This window comes from Lemur catta, chromosome 19 (genome assembly GCF_020740605.2).
Source record: "Lemur catta isolate mLemCat1 chromosome 19, mLemCat1.pri, whole genome shotgun sequence".
Classification (NCBI taxonomy): Eukaryota; Metazoa; Chordata; class Mammalia; order Primates; family Lemuridae; genus Lemur; species Lemur catta.
The window spans coordinates 17355772-17377189 of record NC_059146.1 but is presented as its reverse complement, the minus strand read 5'-3'; the positions used below and the strand labels follow the sequence as shown (position 1 = coordinate 17377189).

The 21418-nt window shown below is 36.2% G+C and overlaps 1 protein-coding gene across 2 annotated transcripts in view; it reads left to right on the top strand.

The window, feature by feature from the left end:
* CCNI (cyclin I) overlaps positions 1–19365 on the top strand; it is a 31035-nt gene extending 11670 nt beyond the window's left edge. For both annotated transcript variants that reach the window (XM_045532872.1, XM_045532871.1), the window contains 5 exons: positions 7151–7279; positions 10613–10687; positions 10839–10979; positions 11253–11483; positions 17781–19365. In XM_045532872.1, coding sequence (XP_045388828.1) covers positions 7151–7279; positions 10613–10687; positions 10839–10979; positions 11253–11483; positions 17781–18224 — 1020 coding nt within the window. In that variant the 3' untranslated portion in view covers positions 18225–19365. The remainder of the gene's footprint in view (positions 1–7150; positions 7280–10612; positions 10688–10838; positions 10980–11252; positions 11484–17780) is intronic.
* The last annotated feature ends 2053 nt before the right edge of the window (positions 19366–21418 follow it).

Sequence of the window (21418 nt, the reverse complement as noted above, 5' to 3'; positions counted from 1 at the left end):
GGTATTTGATTATTGATGCTATTACAAATGGTATAATTTAAAAGTTTTTATTTTTATATACTTGTTTCTATAGTGCTAGTATATAGAAATAAAATTGATTTTTAAAATAAACGTATAAATAATAAATTACTATTATTATTGGCTACAAAGTCTTGTTCTGTCACCCGGGCTAGAGTACCGTGGTGTCATTGTAGCTCACAGCAACCTCAAACTCCAGGGCTCGAACAGTCCTCCTGCCTCAGCCTCCCGAGTAGCTGGGACTACAGGCATGGGCCATCATGCCTGGCTGATTTTTATCTACTTTTTAGCAGAGATGGGGTCTCGCTCTTGCTCAGGCTGGTCTCAACTCCTAAGCTCAAGCAGTCCTCATGCCTTGGCTTCCCAGGGTGATAGGATTACAGGCGTGAGCCACCCTGCCTGGCCTGCGCAGTGGGTTCTTAATTTCGGTTATTTTTCAGATTGGGAGTTTCCCCTTGAAGTTTTTTTAATACGCTTCATTTCTCTAGTGAAATTCTTCATCTTTTTTAATCTATTTTCCTTTTCCTCTTTTTTTATATTAATTTTTTTCCTGATAAAGATCTAGATCTTTCTGTTGCCTGTTTTTTTTCTCTTGGTTTTTGTTCACTTGGTTCTTTCTCTTGCCAACAATGTTTGATTCAGTGCTGAACACTGTGTATGAAAAATTGTAGAGACTCTAAATGATGACACCTTCTTTCATAGAGGGTGTCTTCCCTCTGGTGGGCTGACTGAGTCACGGAGTAATCACTTTACTCCAAGGAGGGACTGAGCTGACAGGAGACTACATTGGAATTGGGTGTGGCTTCATCTACCTCCGATTTGCACCACTTCCTAAAGGGGAGCCAAAGATTCCAACAGAGCTTGGAGTGTTCACTAGGACCCCTTATTTCTGAGGGGGTCTGAACTCTCCCCTGAACTCATTGTTTTCAGAAATTTTCTGCATAGCTTCTTAGATCCCTGTCCTATCTACCTTCAGAATTTTATTCAAAAAATATCGAGGGGAAAATGAGCTTGAGTGACACGTGCAGATCTCTGACCCTCCCCCTCCCAACTAGGTTCTTGGCTCCTCAGGTCTCCAAATTTTGTCTCTAGCCCTGTAAGACTCCTAAAAACTCTGTTGGCTTACTGTAGCCTCTTCCCCACTCATAGGATGGGCAAATACCCTGAAGGAAAAGCTGTTACAGAATGTTGACTCATCTTTTGTTACCTCTCTCCAGAATCTTGAGTCCTCAAGGTCTGGTTGTCCTAGCAGTCCTGGTGCCTTTAAAAACGGGTTGTTGTTTATAGCTTTCCTAGTTTAATCTTAGAGGGAGTGTAGGTTTGCTCCTACCTACTTCATCATAGCCATAAATTTAATGTTTTAAAAAAATGTTGCACATAACAGGTGTGACAAGAGATGTGGGAGCACAGGAAGGTACTTAACCCCAGCTTGAATTATGAGGAAGAGTGTCTGGTGTGGAGTGACCATTGAAATAGCTCTTGAAGGATATAAAAAGGTGGATGAAATAGAGAAGGAAATGTGTTCCAACCAGAAGGAACAATATAAACAAAGGAGCAATGGCGTAAAATAACATGGGACAAGGAAGAATCATAAATACAAGCTCTGCTCTTACAGTATGAAGTTTAAGACAGAAAGTGAAAGAAAATGTGTTAGGCTGGAGATATGTCAGAGGGATTTGTATGCCAGGCCTGGAGGATTGTATTTAATCGTTTAGATAATGGTAAACTTTTTAGAGTTTAAAGCTGGGAGGACTTGTGTTTTAATAAAGAGGCTAGTAGTATGTGAAATATAATACAATACTGTAGTAGCCTGTGTTAGTCAGTCTATTATAAATTCTCTTTGGGATTATTTGTTCAACTAAATTTCTGAATTCTTTTAACCCTATTTGAGCAATCCATATGGAAAAAAACCAGTTTCCTTGATGAAATCAGGAAATACTGTTTGGAGGGGCACACTGTCTCACTCTCTTCTTTCATTCTTTATTTTTAAATGAATGGAGTTCATCTAAATTCATTTTAGATGAATGGAGTTGCTTAGGCACAGAACTAACTTTTTGAGAGCTTGTTTGGAGGTTCTAGCAGGGGAGCGCAGCTACTCGTATACCCTTGACTGAAGAATGGTCCTCCTCTATTGGGGAAGGTCATCCTCTTCCATTGAGCTCGCAGCTTCAGGAGGGAAGCACATGGAGCGATGAGGGAGGAAGGAGGACACCTGTCTAGTCAGCCAGATCAGCCAGCCCAATCAACCCTGGTGATCAGTGGGGTGACTGATGTCACAGCTGGATGGCCCTCACATCCCAGAACTTTTTGTAACACTATCCTGGTACTGTTTAGTACATGTTTGAATTGATTTGAAAAAGTGATCTTAGCCTAAGTATTAGTTCAGTTAGAGTGGGTTTTCAGACTATTATCTTTTTGGTTTTTTTGTTATTGCTTGTTTTGGTTAGTGATGATAACCCTGGCTATCAAGGATTGCTTTCTTGGCCCTATCCTTAAATTTTAATATAAGGTATATTAAAGTTCGAAGATACTGTCATGATCTCTTTCATGACTAATTGTATAATGTTTAAAAGAATTATTCATACATAATTTATAAATTTGTATTGTCTGACATCATTAGACAATCAGTTTAAAGGTTGGAAAGGAGAAAACTAATATTTGAGTGCCTTTTGCATTCTATAATGTGTGCATTCTATATATGTATCGTTTAATTATCATAACTATAATATAGTAATCTCCATGTAACTGTGTTCCCTTCTGTTATATGCCATCTTTTGTGATTCTTGTTACGTTTATGTTTGTTACTTGTTTTATGCCAAACACCAAATAATGACATTATTTAATGTAATCTGTCATTCAGAGATATTTTTTCTCCCATACCCCCCATTGTATCTCTCACCTGAAGGTGGAATTACTGGTATTCTTGTTCCTCACGGCTGTTGTAGATCATTGTTCCTTTTGTCTCCCGAAAAGCCTGCCCAGTTTCATCAGATTATATCACCACCTCTCTTTGTGTGAATTTATTTTCTTGTCATTGATTTGTTTGGCTGGTTTACTTAACATTACTTTCCCTTATTTGTTTTGGCATTTTAGATAAAAGTTTATCTTGGTAGGAATTTAATTTCTCTAGAATGCTTAACTTTCTCCACCCAGAAGTTTGTGACTCCCTTCACCTTGGTTCCCAGAGACCTTTATGTGCCCCTAGTCCAGAAGTAGATCTTAAAATAGCGCCTCAGGACTCTATGGAAATACGGGATATTGTAGAACTTATGACCATACTAACAGTTGCTTGATCCCGGTCCTAGCTGTAAGGCTGTGTCTGCTTCCTCTCATCTAGAGAAATCATAACTCCAAATAGTGGTGTTTTGCTCCCTGTTTCAGACTCTTACAGTTGAGAGGGAGAATCCAGCTCCTGGCTTTAATAGCCTGGCTCCAGTTTCCTCTGTCATATTGGACAGTAGTCTGCAGAATGTAAATTCCCTTGCTACTCTGTGCACCTGGAACCCATCAAGCTCACATCTTTAGTCCTATGAGCTGTCTTAAGTTCTTGTTCCCTTTTTGACTCATAGAATTGTATGATTGATTCTCAGAGTATCAGTTTCAGGCAGTCTCTTCTCCCCACATTGATTTTATTTACAAGTCTGAGGAGCTTAACTAGAAGTTACTGCCGTGAGGTTGACATCATTACTATCCTTTAGAGTAAAGTTCACAGGCTTAAAAATGTCGCTCTTTTCCTTGCAGTGCAAATAATCAACCCCGTCTCCTCACTTTTGTAGCTTTTAAGGTACAAGTTAGTTGTCTTTTCCAAGAAGCTTTCACTTTATTCTCACACTGGGCCAGGTGCCCTTCCAGTGTGCTCCCCAGAACCCTGTGCATACCTCTGTTTTAATGCTTACTATATTTTATTGACATTTTCTGATTGCTTCACCATAAGACTTTAAGTTTTGGAGTTTAAACAGCGATTTTTTTTCTTTCATTCACCAGCTTAATAGTGAGATATTAGTATAAGAGATTGTAAATTTTCTTTATCTTATTTTCTTATTAGTAGTTTTTATGCATCATTCTAGTGTCATTCTTTGTTTGCCAAAGGGAATTGACTAGAAGGTGCATGTAAAAATATCAGTTATAAGTGAGTTTAGAGCTAGATGTAAAAATTATGTAAGTGTCATTAATTGGTTTGGCAAACACAAAAGAACGCTTTGTCTTGCCAAAGATAGAAAGTAAAATGATAGGAGGTAAAGAAAGAAGAATTAGAATAAGATGAGAAGAGAGATTAGCAGTTGCAGTAGCAGAGGTTATAATGAGCAGCAAGTCTTGTATTCTCCACAACACTAGAGAGAAAGTCAAAGGAGAAAAGAATTCCAACTAAAATACCTGTTTGAGAAGATATGTTGTCATATACAGCCCTTTATACTTTAATAGCTCTTAATGCTTCTTTGTATGATGAATTAATTTCATGAAGTTGACTTTAGTGAGCAGGAAAAAGATTTAAGCTATGAGCTCTGTACTTTGTAAGGAATGAGATAAGTACAGTCATACACTGCATAATGGCACTTTGGTCCACAGTGGACCACAAGTAAGACCTGTGAGATTATAACGGAGCTGAATAATTTCTGTCATCTGGTGACATCGTAGTCATTGTGATGTCACAATGCATTACTTGTGTTCTTGGTAATGCTGGTGTTGTAGTGTTCAATACCACTTGTAGGATGGCTATGTTAATTATATATAATATATAGTTTGAAATAGCTAGAAGGAGGTTAGAAGTTAAAAAAATTAAAAATAGAAAAAGTGTACAGAATCAGGATATGAAGAAAATATTTTTATACAGCTGTATAATGTGTTGGTGTTTTAAGCTAAGTGTTATTACAACAGAATCAAAAAGTTTAAAAAAATCAAAAAGTTTATAGAGTAAAAAAGTTGTAATAAGATATGGTTAATGTATTATTGAAGAAAGAAAATTTTAAAAAATAAATTTACAGTGTTTATAAAGTCCACAGTAGCATGCAGTAATGTCCTAGGCCTTCATATTCACTCAGCCATTCACTCACTCACTCACCCCGAGCAACTTCCAGTCCTGCAAGCTCCATTAATGGAAAGTGTCCTATATAGGTGTACCATTTTTCTCTTTTATACTGTACTTTTACTGTACCTTTTTTGTGTTTAGATATACAAATGCTTAACCGTTGTGTTACAATTGCCAGCAGTATTCCATACAGTAACATGCTGTACAAATTTATAGCTTAGGAGCAATGGGCTATACTATATAGCCTAGGTGTGTAGTTGGCTATACTATCTAGGTTTTATTAAGTGCACTCTGATGTTCACACAATGATGAAATCGCCTAACACATAACACATTTCTTGGAACGTATCCCTGTCATCAAGGGATACAAGACTGTAATATATTTTTGAAGAAATTTTCATCAAAAATGGTCATGATGATAAAGACTACAGCGCTTAAATTCACTTATATTGGAACTTTCTGTAGTTTGTTGTGTTTACCTGGTGGATAGTACTCACAAGGATCTGTTAAATTTGGCTTTAGTAGATTACTAATTTTGTTTAATGACTGTGAAACTCAAGAGTAGAGTTATCTCAATAACTAGTGCTGGCAAGGATGTGGAGAAAGGGGAACCCTCAACACTATTGGTAGAAATGTAGATTAGTACAACCACTATGGAGAACAGTGTGGAGGTTCATGAAAAACCTAAAAATAGAACTATCATATGACCCAGCAGTTCCACTTCTAGATATATATGCAGAAAAGGGGAAATCAGTATATTGAAAAGATACCTGCACTCCTGTGTTTATTGCAGCATGATTCATAATAACCAAGATGTGGAATTGACCTCAGTGTCCACCAACAGATGAATGGATAAAGAAATTTTGGTACAGATACACAGTGGAATATTATATAGGCACAAAAAGAATGCAGTCCTGCCATATGCAACAACATGGATGGAACTGGAGAACATTACGTTAAGTGAAATAAGCCAAGCACAGAAAGACAAATCTCATATGTTCTTATTCATATGTGGGAGCTAAATATGGAAACAATTGATCTCATGGAGACAGAGAGTAGAATGGTGTACCAGAGACTGGGGGAGGGTACTGGGGGAGGAAATAAAGTGGGGATGGTTAGTGGGTTCAAAAATATAGATATTAATAGAATGAACAATATTTGATAGTACAGCAAAGTGACTATACTGAACAATAAGGTATACTTTAAAATAACTAAAAGAGTGGAATTAGAATGTTCTAATACAAAGAAATCATAAATGCTTGAGGTGATGGATATCCTAATTACCCTGATTTGATTAATACACATTGTGTGCCTGTATCAAAACATCACAGGTACTGTGTAAAGATACACAACTATTACGTACCCACAGTAATTAAAATTTTTTTAAAAAAGGGTAAAGGTATCTAATTATTGTTTTAAAGTATGTACCTTCTAAAAATTAAGCCTGTACTCAGCAGTTAAGAATAGTATGTAGGAAGATCAAAACAACAATGTTTTGTGTTTGTGGAACTCTTTCCACATAGTAATTTAGTTTAAGTTAATTTCCTCCTTGATATTTTTTCATAATCTTTAAATGTGTAATTCATCTGTTGTCCTTGGTGTCTTTCCTTTATTACTATTGATTTTAGTTTTTTTTTAATGGGCTAACATTGTTATCATAGTCCATTTGTATATCCTAAGATAAGTTAAAGGCTATTTGCTGCCTTAAAAAGAAATTCATTGTATTTTCTTACTCTCAAGAATTGGGACAACTTAATTCCAAAATTACTGTCAGTTGGTAATAGTGTTACTTAAATTTGAAATGCTGTAGTCTCTGAACATCTCAGTTTAATTAAGCTATAGATATTTGGTGACATAGTAAAGATTTTAATAAAGAGTAAGGATATTGGATTTTGATATTAAATGCAGTAACCAATACATGAAGTTTTATCTTCACCTATCTCAAATTTGATGATTTTGAATAAACTTACAAACATTTTTAACATACAAACACATTTTTTGTAGTATTTGCTAACCTTTTATGAAAGAAAATTCTAAACATACTCTTGATGATAACTTGAAACTTTAATTTTAATTTTATTTATTTTTTTAAATTGTTCGTTTATAGAATGTTTCTCCGTCCCAGAGAGATGAAGTAATTCAGTGGTTGGCCAAACTCAAGTACCAATTCAACCTTTACCCGGAAACATTTGCTCTGGCTAGCAGTCTTTTGGACAGGTTTTTAGCTACTGTAAAGGTAAATATTTTAAGATACCATTTACACATAACCTCTTGTTTTACTGTTTATATGCTAAACTGGAGGCTATTAGTAAACATTCTATAAAGTGGAAACAAGTGGAGAACCTTCCTGGGGAACGGTGGATGTACCCATAGGAAAACATGGTGTCTTCTATTGTTTTAAATTTTTAGAAGTGTTTCTAATTGTATTCTATAATTATCTTTTTGCTATAAGTGTTCATAACTTAGACTGAAATTTTTGATCTCTTGATTTTAGTATAAAGTGCCTAGCATTGGCAGAATGTTTACTCATCTAACATACTGGTGTACTAAAGGTGGACAGTAAATCAGACTAGGAAGGTATAAGCCTATTATACATTTTTCTTTGTCACTAATTTATTGAATATTTATATTGTGTGTTTTTCTAAACAATATGTAAATACTTTCTAGTGGCATACTTTGGGCTATAATAAGATGTCATAAAACAACTCTGGTATATTTTTGTTGAATGGCAGCATACAGAACATTAATAAGTTTTATATTGTTCCTATTGCTCTGTGACTGGCTATGTTAAGTCATTAATAGTTGGCCCTCAGCATTTTTAAAGCAGCATTTATTTAATGGCAAGTCATGAAAAAGTAGAAAAGTAATTCAGCTGTAGTCATTTGTATGCCTAGGAATATGTAAACTAGGGGAACTGAGTTAAATGCTTGGTTATTAGGTATAAAAAGTAGAAGGCGAAGAATTTAAGGAGTGTAAGTTTGGATGGCCACTCAGTTATGTTTCAAACTTCTACTCTTAAGAGACTTGAAAGAACCCTTAATTATGATGCTAACTGCCTGAAATCTGGGTTATCTGGGAAATGCCTACTTTTATCTCAGCAACATGTCCACATCCCTCCTCCCTCTTTATTTACCGCAGCTAACTCACCTTTCACAGATAGTGCCACAGAAAGATGAGTTTAAGGTTAGTGTCCTTTCTTGGGTTATATATTCTTCAAGAATTATTAATGAGCTTATTGTTATGGCTTCTATCATGAAAGAGGTGTTTTTTTTTTTTGTTTTTTTTTTTTTTGAGACAGGGTCTTGCTCTGTTGCCCAGGCTAGAGTACAGTGACATCATCATAGCTCACTGCAGCCTCAAACTCCTGAGCTGGAGCATTCCTCCTGCCTCAGCTGCCCAAGTAGCTGGAACTACAGGCATGTACCACCACGCCTGGCTAATTTTTCTATTTTTTGTAGAGACCGGGTGTCTCCCTCTTGCTCAGGCTGGTCTTGAACTCCTTGGCCTTAGGTGATCCTCTCTCCTCGGCCTTCCAGAATGCTAAGATTACAAGTGTGAGACACTATGCCTGGCCAAAAGAGATTCTTAAAATGTTTAATAAACATGTTAACAAATTTGGGTAAAATTTTTTTTTCATATGTCTTATTTATTGGGTCCTGTCATGTTTTAGTAACATTAGAAACCCTTACTTACAGATGGTTAATCTACATTAAAATAATCTAAAATGTATTTGTAGCTTTAATAAAGGCATTTAAAACAGACTATAAAAGGGCTACAACAATGAATGGAGCCTCAATCCTCCTTGTGCGGAAGAAATCACTATGTAGCTCTTTAAATGTATGGAATCTGAGCTCTATCTTAGACCTACTGAATCTGAATCTCTAGTTGGTGAGATCTGGTTGTCTGTGCTTAAAGAAGCAAAACCAAATTACATAAATGATTCTAATAGTCAACCAGAATTGTGAACTACTGTTTGTTTAAAAAAAAAATCACACATTTGCTGTTGGCTTTTTTTTTTTAATTACTAAATTCTTTTTTTTTTTTTGAGACAGAGTCTCAGTCACCTCAGGTAGAGTGCAGTGGCATCATCATAGCTCACTGCAACCTCAAACTCCTGGGCTCAAGCAGTCCCCCGACCTCAGCTCCCGAGCCACAATGTCCGACTAATTTTTCTATTTTTAGTAGAAACAGGGTCCTGCTCTTGCTCAGGCTGGTCTCAAACTCCTGACTTCAAGCAATCCTCCTGCCTTGGCCTCCCAGACTAAATTTATTCTTAATTTAAGCATTGTATTACTTACCCAAAGTTTTAAGTGTTAGGCTCTTTTTTTTGTAATGAACTCAGGTTACCTGAGGGATGTGAGTTTTATATATTGCATGCATGAGAAAACAGGGAGCCTGGAAAACTGTACTGGCAGCAAGATCTGATTTCATTTCCTAGATCACCTGTTTGTGTCTCTTAACCTCTGAGACTGTTTTCTCACCTGTAAATTAAAGACATAACAGACATGATGCTATTTATGGAAGTGCCTTCTAAACCATAATGCTCTGATTAATACTTAAAATTATTTTAAAATATTGATAGTATTGAACTAACTTTCATGTTATGTGGACAGAGGATTGGAAGATTCCTAGAGTGTATGTAACTTATAGTTGTTATTGGCTTGTTTATTAAATGATAATCAAGACCATACTCTGGTCATCAGAATTCCACAATGTTAGGGGAATGTAATATTTTATTTAAGTATAACATAATATTGAAACAGGTTTCACTGGTGTTCTTTTTGTGTATTATTTAATTTGCCTTTGTGTCATTCAGTATAACTTGAACTACACTGTCCTAATTGTAGAAAACTGGATTCTGGTGCTGTGTTAGCAAACATACTGAAAGTGAGCCTGCTTTATTATAGGTAGGGAAACAGGCAAATTGGAGCCCTCCTATGTGTGTCAAACTGAAGAAAGATAATTTTTTTTTCACTAACTGATCTTGTATGGATTTAGAACCTTTTCATTCTTATCGTGCAACTTGAATATAGGTTTGTGTGGACACTTAATAATTAGAAAATTTTTACTCATCTGCTAGCATCCTATAATTTTTTAGAGTATTTGAAGTATACTAATAGCTTTATTTTTATATTCTCTTTTTTTCCTCTTTAATTCTCCTAACACCTTGTATGTTACCTTACTGATTATTTTGTTAGGTAAAGAAAATTAGAATTAAAACAAAATTTTTTACACACACAAAAGTATATCTTTTTAAATTTTGGGAATATTATTAAAAACTTACATTCTAAAAAGCTTTTCTCTGCTGGATAGAAATTTGGCTAACTGGTTTTAATTAACTTCGAGCAATGGAATACTATTTTCATAGACTATCACATGGCTAGAGTTGTAATGTTAAAAATTATCTCTGATCTAGAAAGCAACAGTAGGAATCAAATTAATTGAATTCCATAGAATTGTGTACATGTCTCATCTGCATATCTAATCTTTAAAAACAGCTATAAAAAGTTAATACACCCTTTTTGAAAAATCACTAAAGTTTTTTTTTCCCCCCTCTTCACAATTTTAGGCCCACCCAAAATACTTGAGTTGTATTGCAATCAGCTGTTTTTTCCTAGCTGCCAAGACTGTTGAGGAAGATGAGGTAATAAATCCTTTCAAGATTGGTTATGTTTCTTTTGTGAAAATTTCTCCCCATTCATTAATGGGCTTTTGGTTTGCTAAAACAAAAATTGAAAATGAGTTTATTTCTTTCTCCTCTTCCCTGTGTGTCTGTTTTCCTTTGTTTTGGGTAGAGAATTCCAGTACTGAAGGTATTGGCAAGAGACAGTTTCTGTGGATGTTCCTCATCTGAAATTCTGAGAATGGAGAGAATTATTCTGGATAAGTTGAATTGGGATCTTCACACAGCCACACCATTGGATTTTCTTCACATTGTAAATATACCTGAAGTCTCTTACTTTCTTATTTGAATATGTAGTCTTGTTTCAGTAACTTGAAAAATAGATTGCCCACTCATTTATTTTGTAATGATTTTTAGGAAAAGGAAAACTATTGAAATTAGCCAAGGAAAAATTAGAAAGTAGTATATATGTCAAGTCACTGAAGCTAAAATTACAAAGTTAGACACCGAATAAGTTGTATCAGTTTCTATACATAATTTCCTAGACAAATAAAATGATGTTTTTGTGGGGGTTTTTTTTTTCCAGTTCCATGCCATTGCAGTGTCAACTAGGCCTCAGTTACTTTTCAGTTTGCCCAAACTGAGCCCGTCTCAACATTTGGCAGTCCTCACCAAGCAACTACTTCACTGTATGGCCTGCAACCAACTTCTACAATTCAAAGGATCCATGCTTGCTCTAGCCATGGTTAGTTTGGAAATGGAGAAACTTATTCCTGATTGGCTTCCTCTTACAATTGAACTGCTTCAGAAAGCACAGGTAGGTGTCAGTCTAATTAAATAGTGTTCATTTTAAGTTTTTCTGTTGGAATACATAGGGTAACCAGATGGTTATAGAACTAAGAAACATTTTTACTCTTGTAATCGCAAATCATTCTTAAGGGTAGACAAGAATAGACAAGGGCTGGGTGTGGTGGCTCATGCCTGTAATCCCAGCACTTTGGGAGGCTGAGGCTTGAGGCCAGGAGTTTGAGACCAGCCTGGGCAACATAGTGAGACCCTGTCTCTACAAAAAATGAAAAAGTTAGCTGGGCTGCTGGTGCATGCCTGTAGTCCCAACTACTTGGGAGGCTGAGGCAGGAGGATTGCTTGAGCCCAGGAATTAAAGGCTGCAGTGAGCTGTGATTGCACCACTGCACCTCAGCCTGGGCAAGACCCCATCCTTTAAAAAAAAAAAAGGTAGACAGAGTAAACCAGAGTAAAGTATACACTTTAAATTTATGAGCTGGTGGGCTAGATGTTCCTTTTTTTCCTTGTAAAATTTAGATAGTATTTTTAAAAATTATTTTCAGGGTTTCTCCTAAATTAAGAATTTCGAAAAATTAGTAAGATTCTCAGTAATATATTCTGCTTTAGTTTTGTATAAAGAAACTTCCCAGCTACCATTTGTAGGTTTCATGTAGTACTTCTCTACTTCACTTATTTTATAAAAAATGTCAGATACATAAATTGTAAGAAGTTGCTTTTTAGACAAACAAATAATTTTTTGTTGGCTAGTAGGTGAAATATTTGTACCACACTTTGGCAGTTGGAAGCTATCTTTCTGAAAGCTTTTTGTTCTTACTGCGTAACATTAGTTTGTAACTTGTATCTACAGATTGGTATAAAATGTATAGGTTTATAAATTATCAACCACCTACATAAAGCATAGAGGTTTAGTGAAGAAAATTCTTATTCAAGTGGAAAATTGGTAATAGGGCTGTATGTTCGCAACTACTTTGAGAGAAGCCTTACTGATTCTATTCATGTCACAAATTGAACTTACCAAGTTTAGCTCTGCTGCAAACCATACTCGTCAACTGAGTCCATAAAAGACTTAGGAAATCTACTTTTACTTTATGTGGCCCTATTTATTCTCATTTATCAAGTTATTCTGATTTGTTTTATTGGATTTTATTTAGAAGACTATTAAATTCTGAGCTTAAAAACACTATGCAATAAAAAAACTAATTATAATAAAGAACTGCAGTTATTCAACTAATAAAACTTATAAAAGAATACTATAAAAGAAAAACAATAATGCTTGAATTTGGGTTTTTGTAAGATAGTTATAATTGATCTTATAGCAGACATTTAAATATCTCAGTGCTACCCTCTCAACTTCTGAGAATTTTAGGCTCTAGTTTGTAAGCACAGGAGGGCTGAGAGTCTTTTCATAAAAGGCATGATGAGCTTTACCTATACACTGTAACACAGGCTATTTCTCCTTTTCAAGGAATATATGTTCTTATTAATCATGTATCTTAGTTTGAAAAAACTTAGAGAAGTGTTTTCGTTCCTTTGAAATAAATGCTTTAATGAAAATCCTAGGAAGTAGTTGATATTTAGTGAGAATTTTGAAAAACTGTCATAAACCATCGTTCAGTGGTGTAGCACAGATAATTTACTTTGCCTACCTAGAGTGCTGGAAGGTACAATTGAATATTAATCATTCACATCATTCTGAAGTGGGGCAACAAGCTTACTAGAAAACCTACATTACATTATTTTTTGTTATTGTTGGAACAAATGACATCTCTCTAAATGCCTCCTGATTTGGTCTCTTCCTTTTCTAAAGTTAGTGCAGAAAAGATTTCCTATATAAAGTGTTAGTGTTAAAAGAAAGGACAGACTTTGAACCATAAGTAATAAGAATGTTGTATATGGCATGTGTATTCTGTAGCTTTGAGAACCTGTTCTTTACTGAAGAACACTGGAGAATGTGCTTATTCTCTTGTGTAAGTTTTCTGAGGCTAGAAGAAAGTCGTCACTGAAACTTTTCTCCTTAACTGAAGGAGTATTATACTTGGGATTTGACAGAACCTTTGTGGAAATCAATTCAGTCCCTTTATTTTATAGCCCCAGTTCAGGGAACTTGAGACTTTCTTAGAGCCATGTTGAACTACTTGGTAGTAAAGAAAACTAAAAAGAACCAGTACTTTTTCCATACCATACAAACTTTAAAAATTCCAGTTCATGGGTTTTCACAATTTCCTTTGGAAGTAGAACCCTTTCTCTGTCCCCCTACCCCCAACAAATTCTGTATACAAACAATCCCAAAATACAGAGTAGAAGAGTGGAATTGTACTTGTAATATGTGTTTAGAGCAGAGACATGTCAGGGTGCAGAGCCTACTCAACATGACCTTTTCCCTTCCATAGCTATTTAGACATAGTTTGAAAACCACTTTTGCATTCTCTTATATACATATGTTAATACTTACATTCCACAAACATTTATTGAGAAATCTATGATCTATACACTGAGGATACAGTGATTTTTTTTTTTTTTTTTTTTTTTTTAAGTCTCTGTCCCATATGTATAGTGTTCAAGTTGCAGTGGGGAAGATAGTGAACAAAAACAAATAAGGTTGCGAAACTTGGTAGAGACTTTGAGACTTGTTCTAGCAGTTCTACTCTAAAACCAACTTGGACTAATAACCAACCCATGTGGCCCAAACAGGAATGGCTCTTGGTTCTTCAGGACTCAGTTATGTCTTTGCTAAGTTTACCTGTGTTCAGGTAGGAACACCAGGTCTGATATTTCTGTGATTAGACCTGTGACAAGGCCATAGTAGTATCATATATTCCTCCTGGATTTCTGATTCTAATATAGGAAATTCTTGCAGATCAGATTGGTGAGATCTTGGCAGAATTACTTCTGACATGATTCCCAGTGTCTTGGTTTGAGGAGGGTCCATCACAGACATTTCTTGCTATGCAGAGCCCACTATTACTAGCTCTGCCTATCTCTCTCCTCTAGACTTGAGACAAAGAATGTTGAGTGTACCCAGGTTTGAAAAGCAAGCTTCCTCTTGCCCTTCCTAGCCTCCCACCCCCACCCCATTGAGCTCTCCTGCCACTTGTTGGTCACCATTCTAGGATTGCTAAACCCTTCTCTTACCCTTTCTACCCTTGCTCTACTTGTGTGACTATGTTCCTGTCTCCTCCTTTTCTGACTGATTTGGCCCACCCTGATAATTTCAGGGTGTTAACTCTACCTAGATTAGCAGGGGATTAGTGGGAGTAGATGTCTAGTTTAATACTAGAGAGTTAAAGAAGCACACCCTTCCTTACCATGGTCTCTTGGTTCTTCTTGAAGATGGCTAAGGTTAGGCTACTCCAGCAGTTATTTATAGTGCTTCTTACTGCCCACCAAACCTGGATCCATCTGGACCTATAACTTATGTCATTTATTGTTATGAAAAATAACAATAAAAGTTCTCTTGACACCCTATTATTAGAAATTGTAATTAGAAAGTTCATTTTAAATCCTTTTAACAGAGCTCCACTAGAGGACTTGTGGGTGTCTAGAGTTGTAATTCTAGTATATGTGCTTGTGTTGTTTCCTCCTAGATCTCAACAAGGATCAAAATTTTTTTTTTTAGAAGAAATTCATATTGTACTAGATAGGAAGGAATTTATTTTGATATATTATTTTGGACAAAGGACTTACTTGGTACTTGGGTGGAAGTGCAATTCATATAGATGGCTTTGGTTTGAATAATTTCCAGTGTCTTTACTAGCCCTATCATTTTTTGCCAGTCTTCACCTCTAAAATATAACTATTTACTTACTTTTTTTACACAGGAAGATTATATTGACATAAATAGTCTTACTTAAATAGATGTGGGGTTTTTTTGTTTTTTTTTTTTTCCAGGATTATGCCTTGGTATTGATCTGCCATGGTATTTATTATGCCCAGTGACCAAGGCATTAGAATATTTGTGGTACTTCTACTTTCTAGGCCACTAGGTATCATTCAGTTGCTGAAGAACAACAGTTCGTTAAACTAGGTACAGCCAGCCCTCCATGTCCGCGGGTCCCGCATCTGTGGATTCAACCAACTGTGGATTGAAAATAGAAAAAATTCCACAAAGTTCTAAAAAGCAAAATTTGAATTTGTCACTCACCAGTACTATATTGAATCTGTGCAAAGGAAGTGATGTATAGGCATTGCATTAGGTATTACAAGTAACCTAGAAATGATTTAACGTATAGGGGGAAGATTGCATAGGTTATATGCAAAATTATGCCATTTTATATAAGGGACTTGAGCATCGTCAAATTTTGATATCCATAGGGTGGGGTGAGGGTGGGGTGCTGGAACCAGTTCCCAATGGGTGGATACCAAGGGACAACTGTACTTACTTTTTAGAAGTAATTTCTATGCTATAGCCTTTTTTCACTTCCCAATTTATCTTTCCTTTCTGTTACCTATTACTTCCCTTTTGTAGGCTTCTTAAAGTATTGGCAGAAGCCCAATCCCTTCTTCGTGCTTTGTGTCACTGTTTTTAGCATGGTTCAGGTGGTTCTGCATCCATGGGGCATATGTTAAGACCTAGCCTACAGTAGTAAACTTGATAGTTGAGGAACTATCTTAATTTTTTTTGTTTTAAGGGAAGAAAAAAATCCCTCTAATACTAATTAATAGTGTCTTACCCATAGCATCTTATCTAGTGCCTTTCAAACTAGGTGAAAACTAGTAAACAAATTGTAGATGTTAAAATCTGCCATTTTCATGTCTATTTCTGACAATATCAGTTATTTTTACATTTGTATTACATGAGGACTAAGAGCATTTCATCCTTCTGTCCACTGATATTTTTCTCAATAACAAATAATATATTTAGAGGTAATAATTTTATGACCAAATGTATTCTTTTAGAATGTGTTACCTTCCTTTATGTTCTCTGTGATATTGCAGATAGTCATTCTATGTGGTTATATAGGGATGAAAAAGACTTGGTCTAGAAATGTTCAAAATACGTATAAAATACCAAAACTGGAAAAAAGTGATCCCTGATTATTAAATGGTCAGTCAGGGTAGGCTTCCTGAAGGTGATGGCATTTAGCCAGGCCTGGAAGGAATGGGTAATACAATTTCAATAGGTAAAAATAGGATGAGCAAGCATAAAGTAAGACAAGGGAAGAATTGTGCATGATAGAGAGTGGGTCTGTTTGGCAGGAATGTAGAACACAAATTTGGGAGTATGCTAAGGAAATAAGACTGGAAAAGAAGGTTGGGGTCAGGTTACAGAGAGCCTTATTAGTACTAAGCTAAGGCACTGGGGTGCTGGTGAAGATAGTGGGGGAGAAATATATGCTGCTACAGGAAGATTGTTTTGACAGTGCTGTAATTATAGGGAAAGTAAGGCAGAGAGCTACTTGGCTATAGGTAATTTGAAGGCCTTCCATGTGAAGTCATTGTGCTAGAAACTTAGGGATAAAAAGATGAGTACAATACAATGCCTGCACCTTGGATCTTGTAATCTATATTGGGAAGACTAAGTAACTAAATAAAAATTTTAATAAAATGTAAATATGACAACAGGTTGATACAGAAACAGATGACCATGGCATTTGAGGTGTTTAGGGGGTTAGGGAAATGTCAGGGGGATTCCAGAAAGGATTGATACCTGAACTGTCCTGAAGGGTAAGAAGGAATTAGCAAAACTCCCAAATTAAACAAAAACATAAGCAAAAACATTTCTTCCTAGTGTTGCTATATCTACTATTTTGTACAAAATATAACTTGTCTAAAGTTCTCATTGTTTTAAAAATATTTTAAATTCTTAGCTAGACAGGTTTCCTTCCTCATCCCTGATTAAAATTTTTTTTTCTTGCCTCTGGCTTTTTCCTTAAATTCTTGATGTTGTATTTATCTGTATTTTGGTCTGCACTGAAGAAATTAGAAGAGGCCAAGAGGGGTGGGGTTGAGGAGTCTTGTAGACAGGGGGAACAGACTGAAAAAAAAAAAAAAAAGGCAGACATTGGATATATAGGAGTGAACAAAAGAGAATAGTTTCTGCTCTCATGTAAATGTCCAGCATATAATTGCAAATGCAGAATTCAAGTTCCAAAGAGATTTATATTAGAAGTACAGATTTGGATATAATTTCTAAGAAAATTATAGGTAGGCTGGAGAAAGATGCGTTTGAAGATGTGGGGAGAGAAAAGAAGGCACAGGGCAGAGGGCACAAGGAGGAAAAGTGGCCAGCAAAGATGACAGAACAGCCTATTAAAAGTTAATTAATGAGTACCTTTGTGGTGTTGTTTTTTTTTTCCCCCCGGCCCAGATGGATAGCTCCCAGTTGATCCATTGTCGGGAGCTTGTGGCACATCACCTTTCTACTCTGCAGTCTTCCCTGCCTCTAAATTCCGTTTATGTCTACCGTCCCCTCAAGCACACCTTGGTGACCTGTGACAAAGGAGTGTTCAGATTACATCCCTCCTCTGTCCCAGGCCCAGATTTCTCCAAGGACAACAGCAAGCCAGAAGTGCCAGTCAGAGGTACAGCAGCCTTCTACCATCACCTCCCAGCTGCCAGTGGGTGCAAGCATACCTCTGCTAAACGCAAAGTAGAGGAAATGGAAGTGGATGACTTCTATGATGGAATCAAACGGCTCTATAATGAAGATAATGCTTCAGAAAATGTGGGTTCTGTGTGTGGCACTGATTTGTCAAGACAAGAGGGACATGCTTCCCCTTGTCCACCTTTGCAGCCTGTTTCTGTTATGTAGTTTCAACAAGTGTTACCTTCAAGTGCAAACTAAGGTAGACTACTCTGGGTAGAACAGGCAAAACCAGGAAAGGCTATATAGAAGGATATATACCTTATCGGGCTGATTTGAAGTGAGCCAGAAAAAAAAACCCTCATTTACTTGTCCAGCTAATTATAATTCAACATTATTTAACCACTTAAAGACCAAAAAAATGATATAAAAAATCCAAAAGATGCAAAATTTTTTAATAAGCAAATTTCTTTTTAGTATGTCAGTTGTACTCTTTTTCTGCTGGAATGTAGTGTAGCTTGCCCCATGTTAAAAATTCACATTTAATGTTTTTTTTAAAAAGTTCCAAAATTCATAGCTAGCAAACCTGTCCCCAGTATCCTGATTTATTTTTCCTGTTGCTTTTGCTTGCTTCTCCATTGAGTACTTAATGAATTTTATGCATGTTTATACTGATTTCCACTGAATAGGAAACCCCCAAAATTATTTTTTAGCAATTTAATGAACATATTATTTCAGTGTGACAGCCATGTTTAATCTATGATTCAAATTCCAATTAATCTGAAAAGGGTACTCTGGAATTGTCCAATATGAATCAGAAGTGGTAATAGAAAAAGGTCTCATATTACCACATTGATTTTATGTTTGTCTCATTTCAGTTTCTTCAGTTTAAAATACAATTACTGTTTCATTTTTGTTTATCTTAAAGTGAAATTTAACAGTGGCATGTAATTAGGATACTCTTAGATTTGTTGAAAGCATTTTTGAATTTGCATAAAAGAATTTGTGATAAAGTTAATATATATCCAGGTGCTCACCAAAGAAACGTATGTAATAACTAAAATTAAGATTTTTGTAACTGCTCCGTTTTCACTCATTAATAATCATAGTAGGAGAGACTGTCTAGGTGTTGGGGCAGCTCTATGATTTCAGCCTATAACATGTAATAACTGAATTCAGTACCCTAGTTTTATGTTAAACTGTTAGGATTTCCTTGATAAAAGTTAATTCCCCCTGCCTCCTCAGCCCACCTGTATTTCTCTTAATGACCTCTGGATCCTGAGCTCCTTTTACAGTCTGGAAAAGGTATTGCAGTCACACCATGTACTGATGATAAAAGCCTCTGGTAGCAATAAAAAGTTGTCCTTAACCTTTGTATCTGTAACTTTTTTTTGCTTGTGAAGAGGTACAGGTTCCTGATTGCTTAAGCACTGCCATTTCAACTAAGGAAAACAATAGAAATCATAAGAATATGCTTACTAAAAATAAAACATGAAGAAAAGGAGATTGGAATGCAATTGAGAGATGTAGGTTTTAGACGTAAGGAACAGTTTTTCTTTTATGGTATTTTCTCATTGGTGGATTGTGGATCTTCCAAACTGGAAATTCTCATCTCAGTTGGACTGTTCATTAGGGCAGGCTCAGACCCGTATCTAGATAACATGTCATTTCTAGCCCACTGATTTTGTTCAAGTTTAGCCGAGTAAGAGTATTTTCAGGTCAACATCTGACTTTCTTGAAACTCTTGTAGTGGGGTTGACTGCCTATTTTATGACCTTACAATCCAAGTAAATGCGAAGATAGCAAGGAATTGGCTTCACAGATACATATAAAATCTCACTCATCTTGATCTCTTCTTAGTTCTGAATTGTGGGAGCTCCAGGAAGTTTACAATTACATATATTCATAGTATCTGTAAAATGGATGGCACTTAGTTCCCTTTCTTTCCCCTATTTAACAGATGAGGACATAGAATATAGGGTCACAGTATTTCATTTGTAGTCCAATAGTTGCAAACTGAACAAAAGTTAGAGGACAATAGGATTTTCATTGCTTGATCTTAAGATTTTCTAATATTAAGAATTGATGGTAAATCACCTTGGAACATGATGTTTTTATGGGACACTGAATCAAGCGAAATGGTTGGGCTGCTAGCTAGCTCTCATGCCTCAAAGCTTATTTAGCTCATAGTTCAATCCATTGATAGTACTTTGGAGACCTGACCCTCCTGAGCATCCTTTCAGTTATACCTTCCCTGCCATGGCTCCAGAGATCTGAGCTCCCTTCTTCATGACCTTGGAGGACTTTGGGGTGAGACAAAAATAGCACAATATTCTTGAACAGCATGGAACTTTACATTAAGAACATTCCTGCTGTTAAGTTAGTTCCCGTTTTACCTGAAACTATTCTCAGCCTGTTCAAGTTACTTGTGTTAAATTTTGGCATCACATCACAAACTCTCCCAAGATTTAGAAACTCATTATGACTTTATATGTCATAATTTCCTGGTGCCTCCTGGTGGCTAAAAAAACCTGTCATTTCATGAAGTCTCTGGAAAGGCAAGGGAATATACTTGATGAACATAGTATTAATAGTTATTCTGTAAATCCTCCAACAGAAAGTGAAAGACCATGCTCTATCTAGTCATTGATGATTAGACTAGGAGAAGCTAAATATTTACTTCATTCTCTGCAAAATTGATAAGTTGGTTATCTGGAGAACTGAATTTTCTCTGCAGACAGATGATGTGTTACTGTGGAGGGGAAAGGGAGAGCTGTGAATGAGGAGTAGATGCCAATAAAAGTTCAGGTATAACTGATTCGTCAGAAGTGTTCCTAACACTGCCTTTGGCTCTGAAGGAAACTAGAAGGTAGCTAGCTCGGCACTCAGCCAAGCTGGTGAGAATTGGAGCCTACATTCTCACTGGTGAGAGAAGTAAGACTGGTGTCTGTGCCCCCAAGAAGTACTTATTTCTTTTCTCCTGTGCTGTGACAGCCACCACTTATGTGTGTCTTCTGTACTCTTTACATACATGCATTTTCATCCTTTCTAATTTACTCAGTTTGGATTTCCTGAAGCAAGAAGGCAAGTTGTGCTTGAGCATTACTGCCCGAAACAGCCTTTTACTTGAAGTTGGTTAAGCTACTGATATTCAGCCAGCATGGTGGGGAGCTTATCTTGTCCCCCAAAAGTCCCGAACTACCATCTTTGAGGTAGTTTGTGCACATTCAACTGGAAAGGAAAGAGGCTGTGCCGTATGTTCTCACAGCAACCCTGCAAGATAAGTGTCCCCAGTTTACATTAGCAAATACAGGATTAGAGTTGTCCAGTGCCACACAGCTAAGAATTGTTAACAAAGTTCAACTTCTAACTCACCTTAAACCTTTACCCTTTATATATGATATCATGAAGTTTTGTCTAAA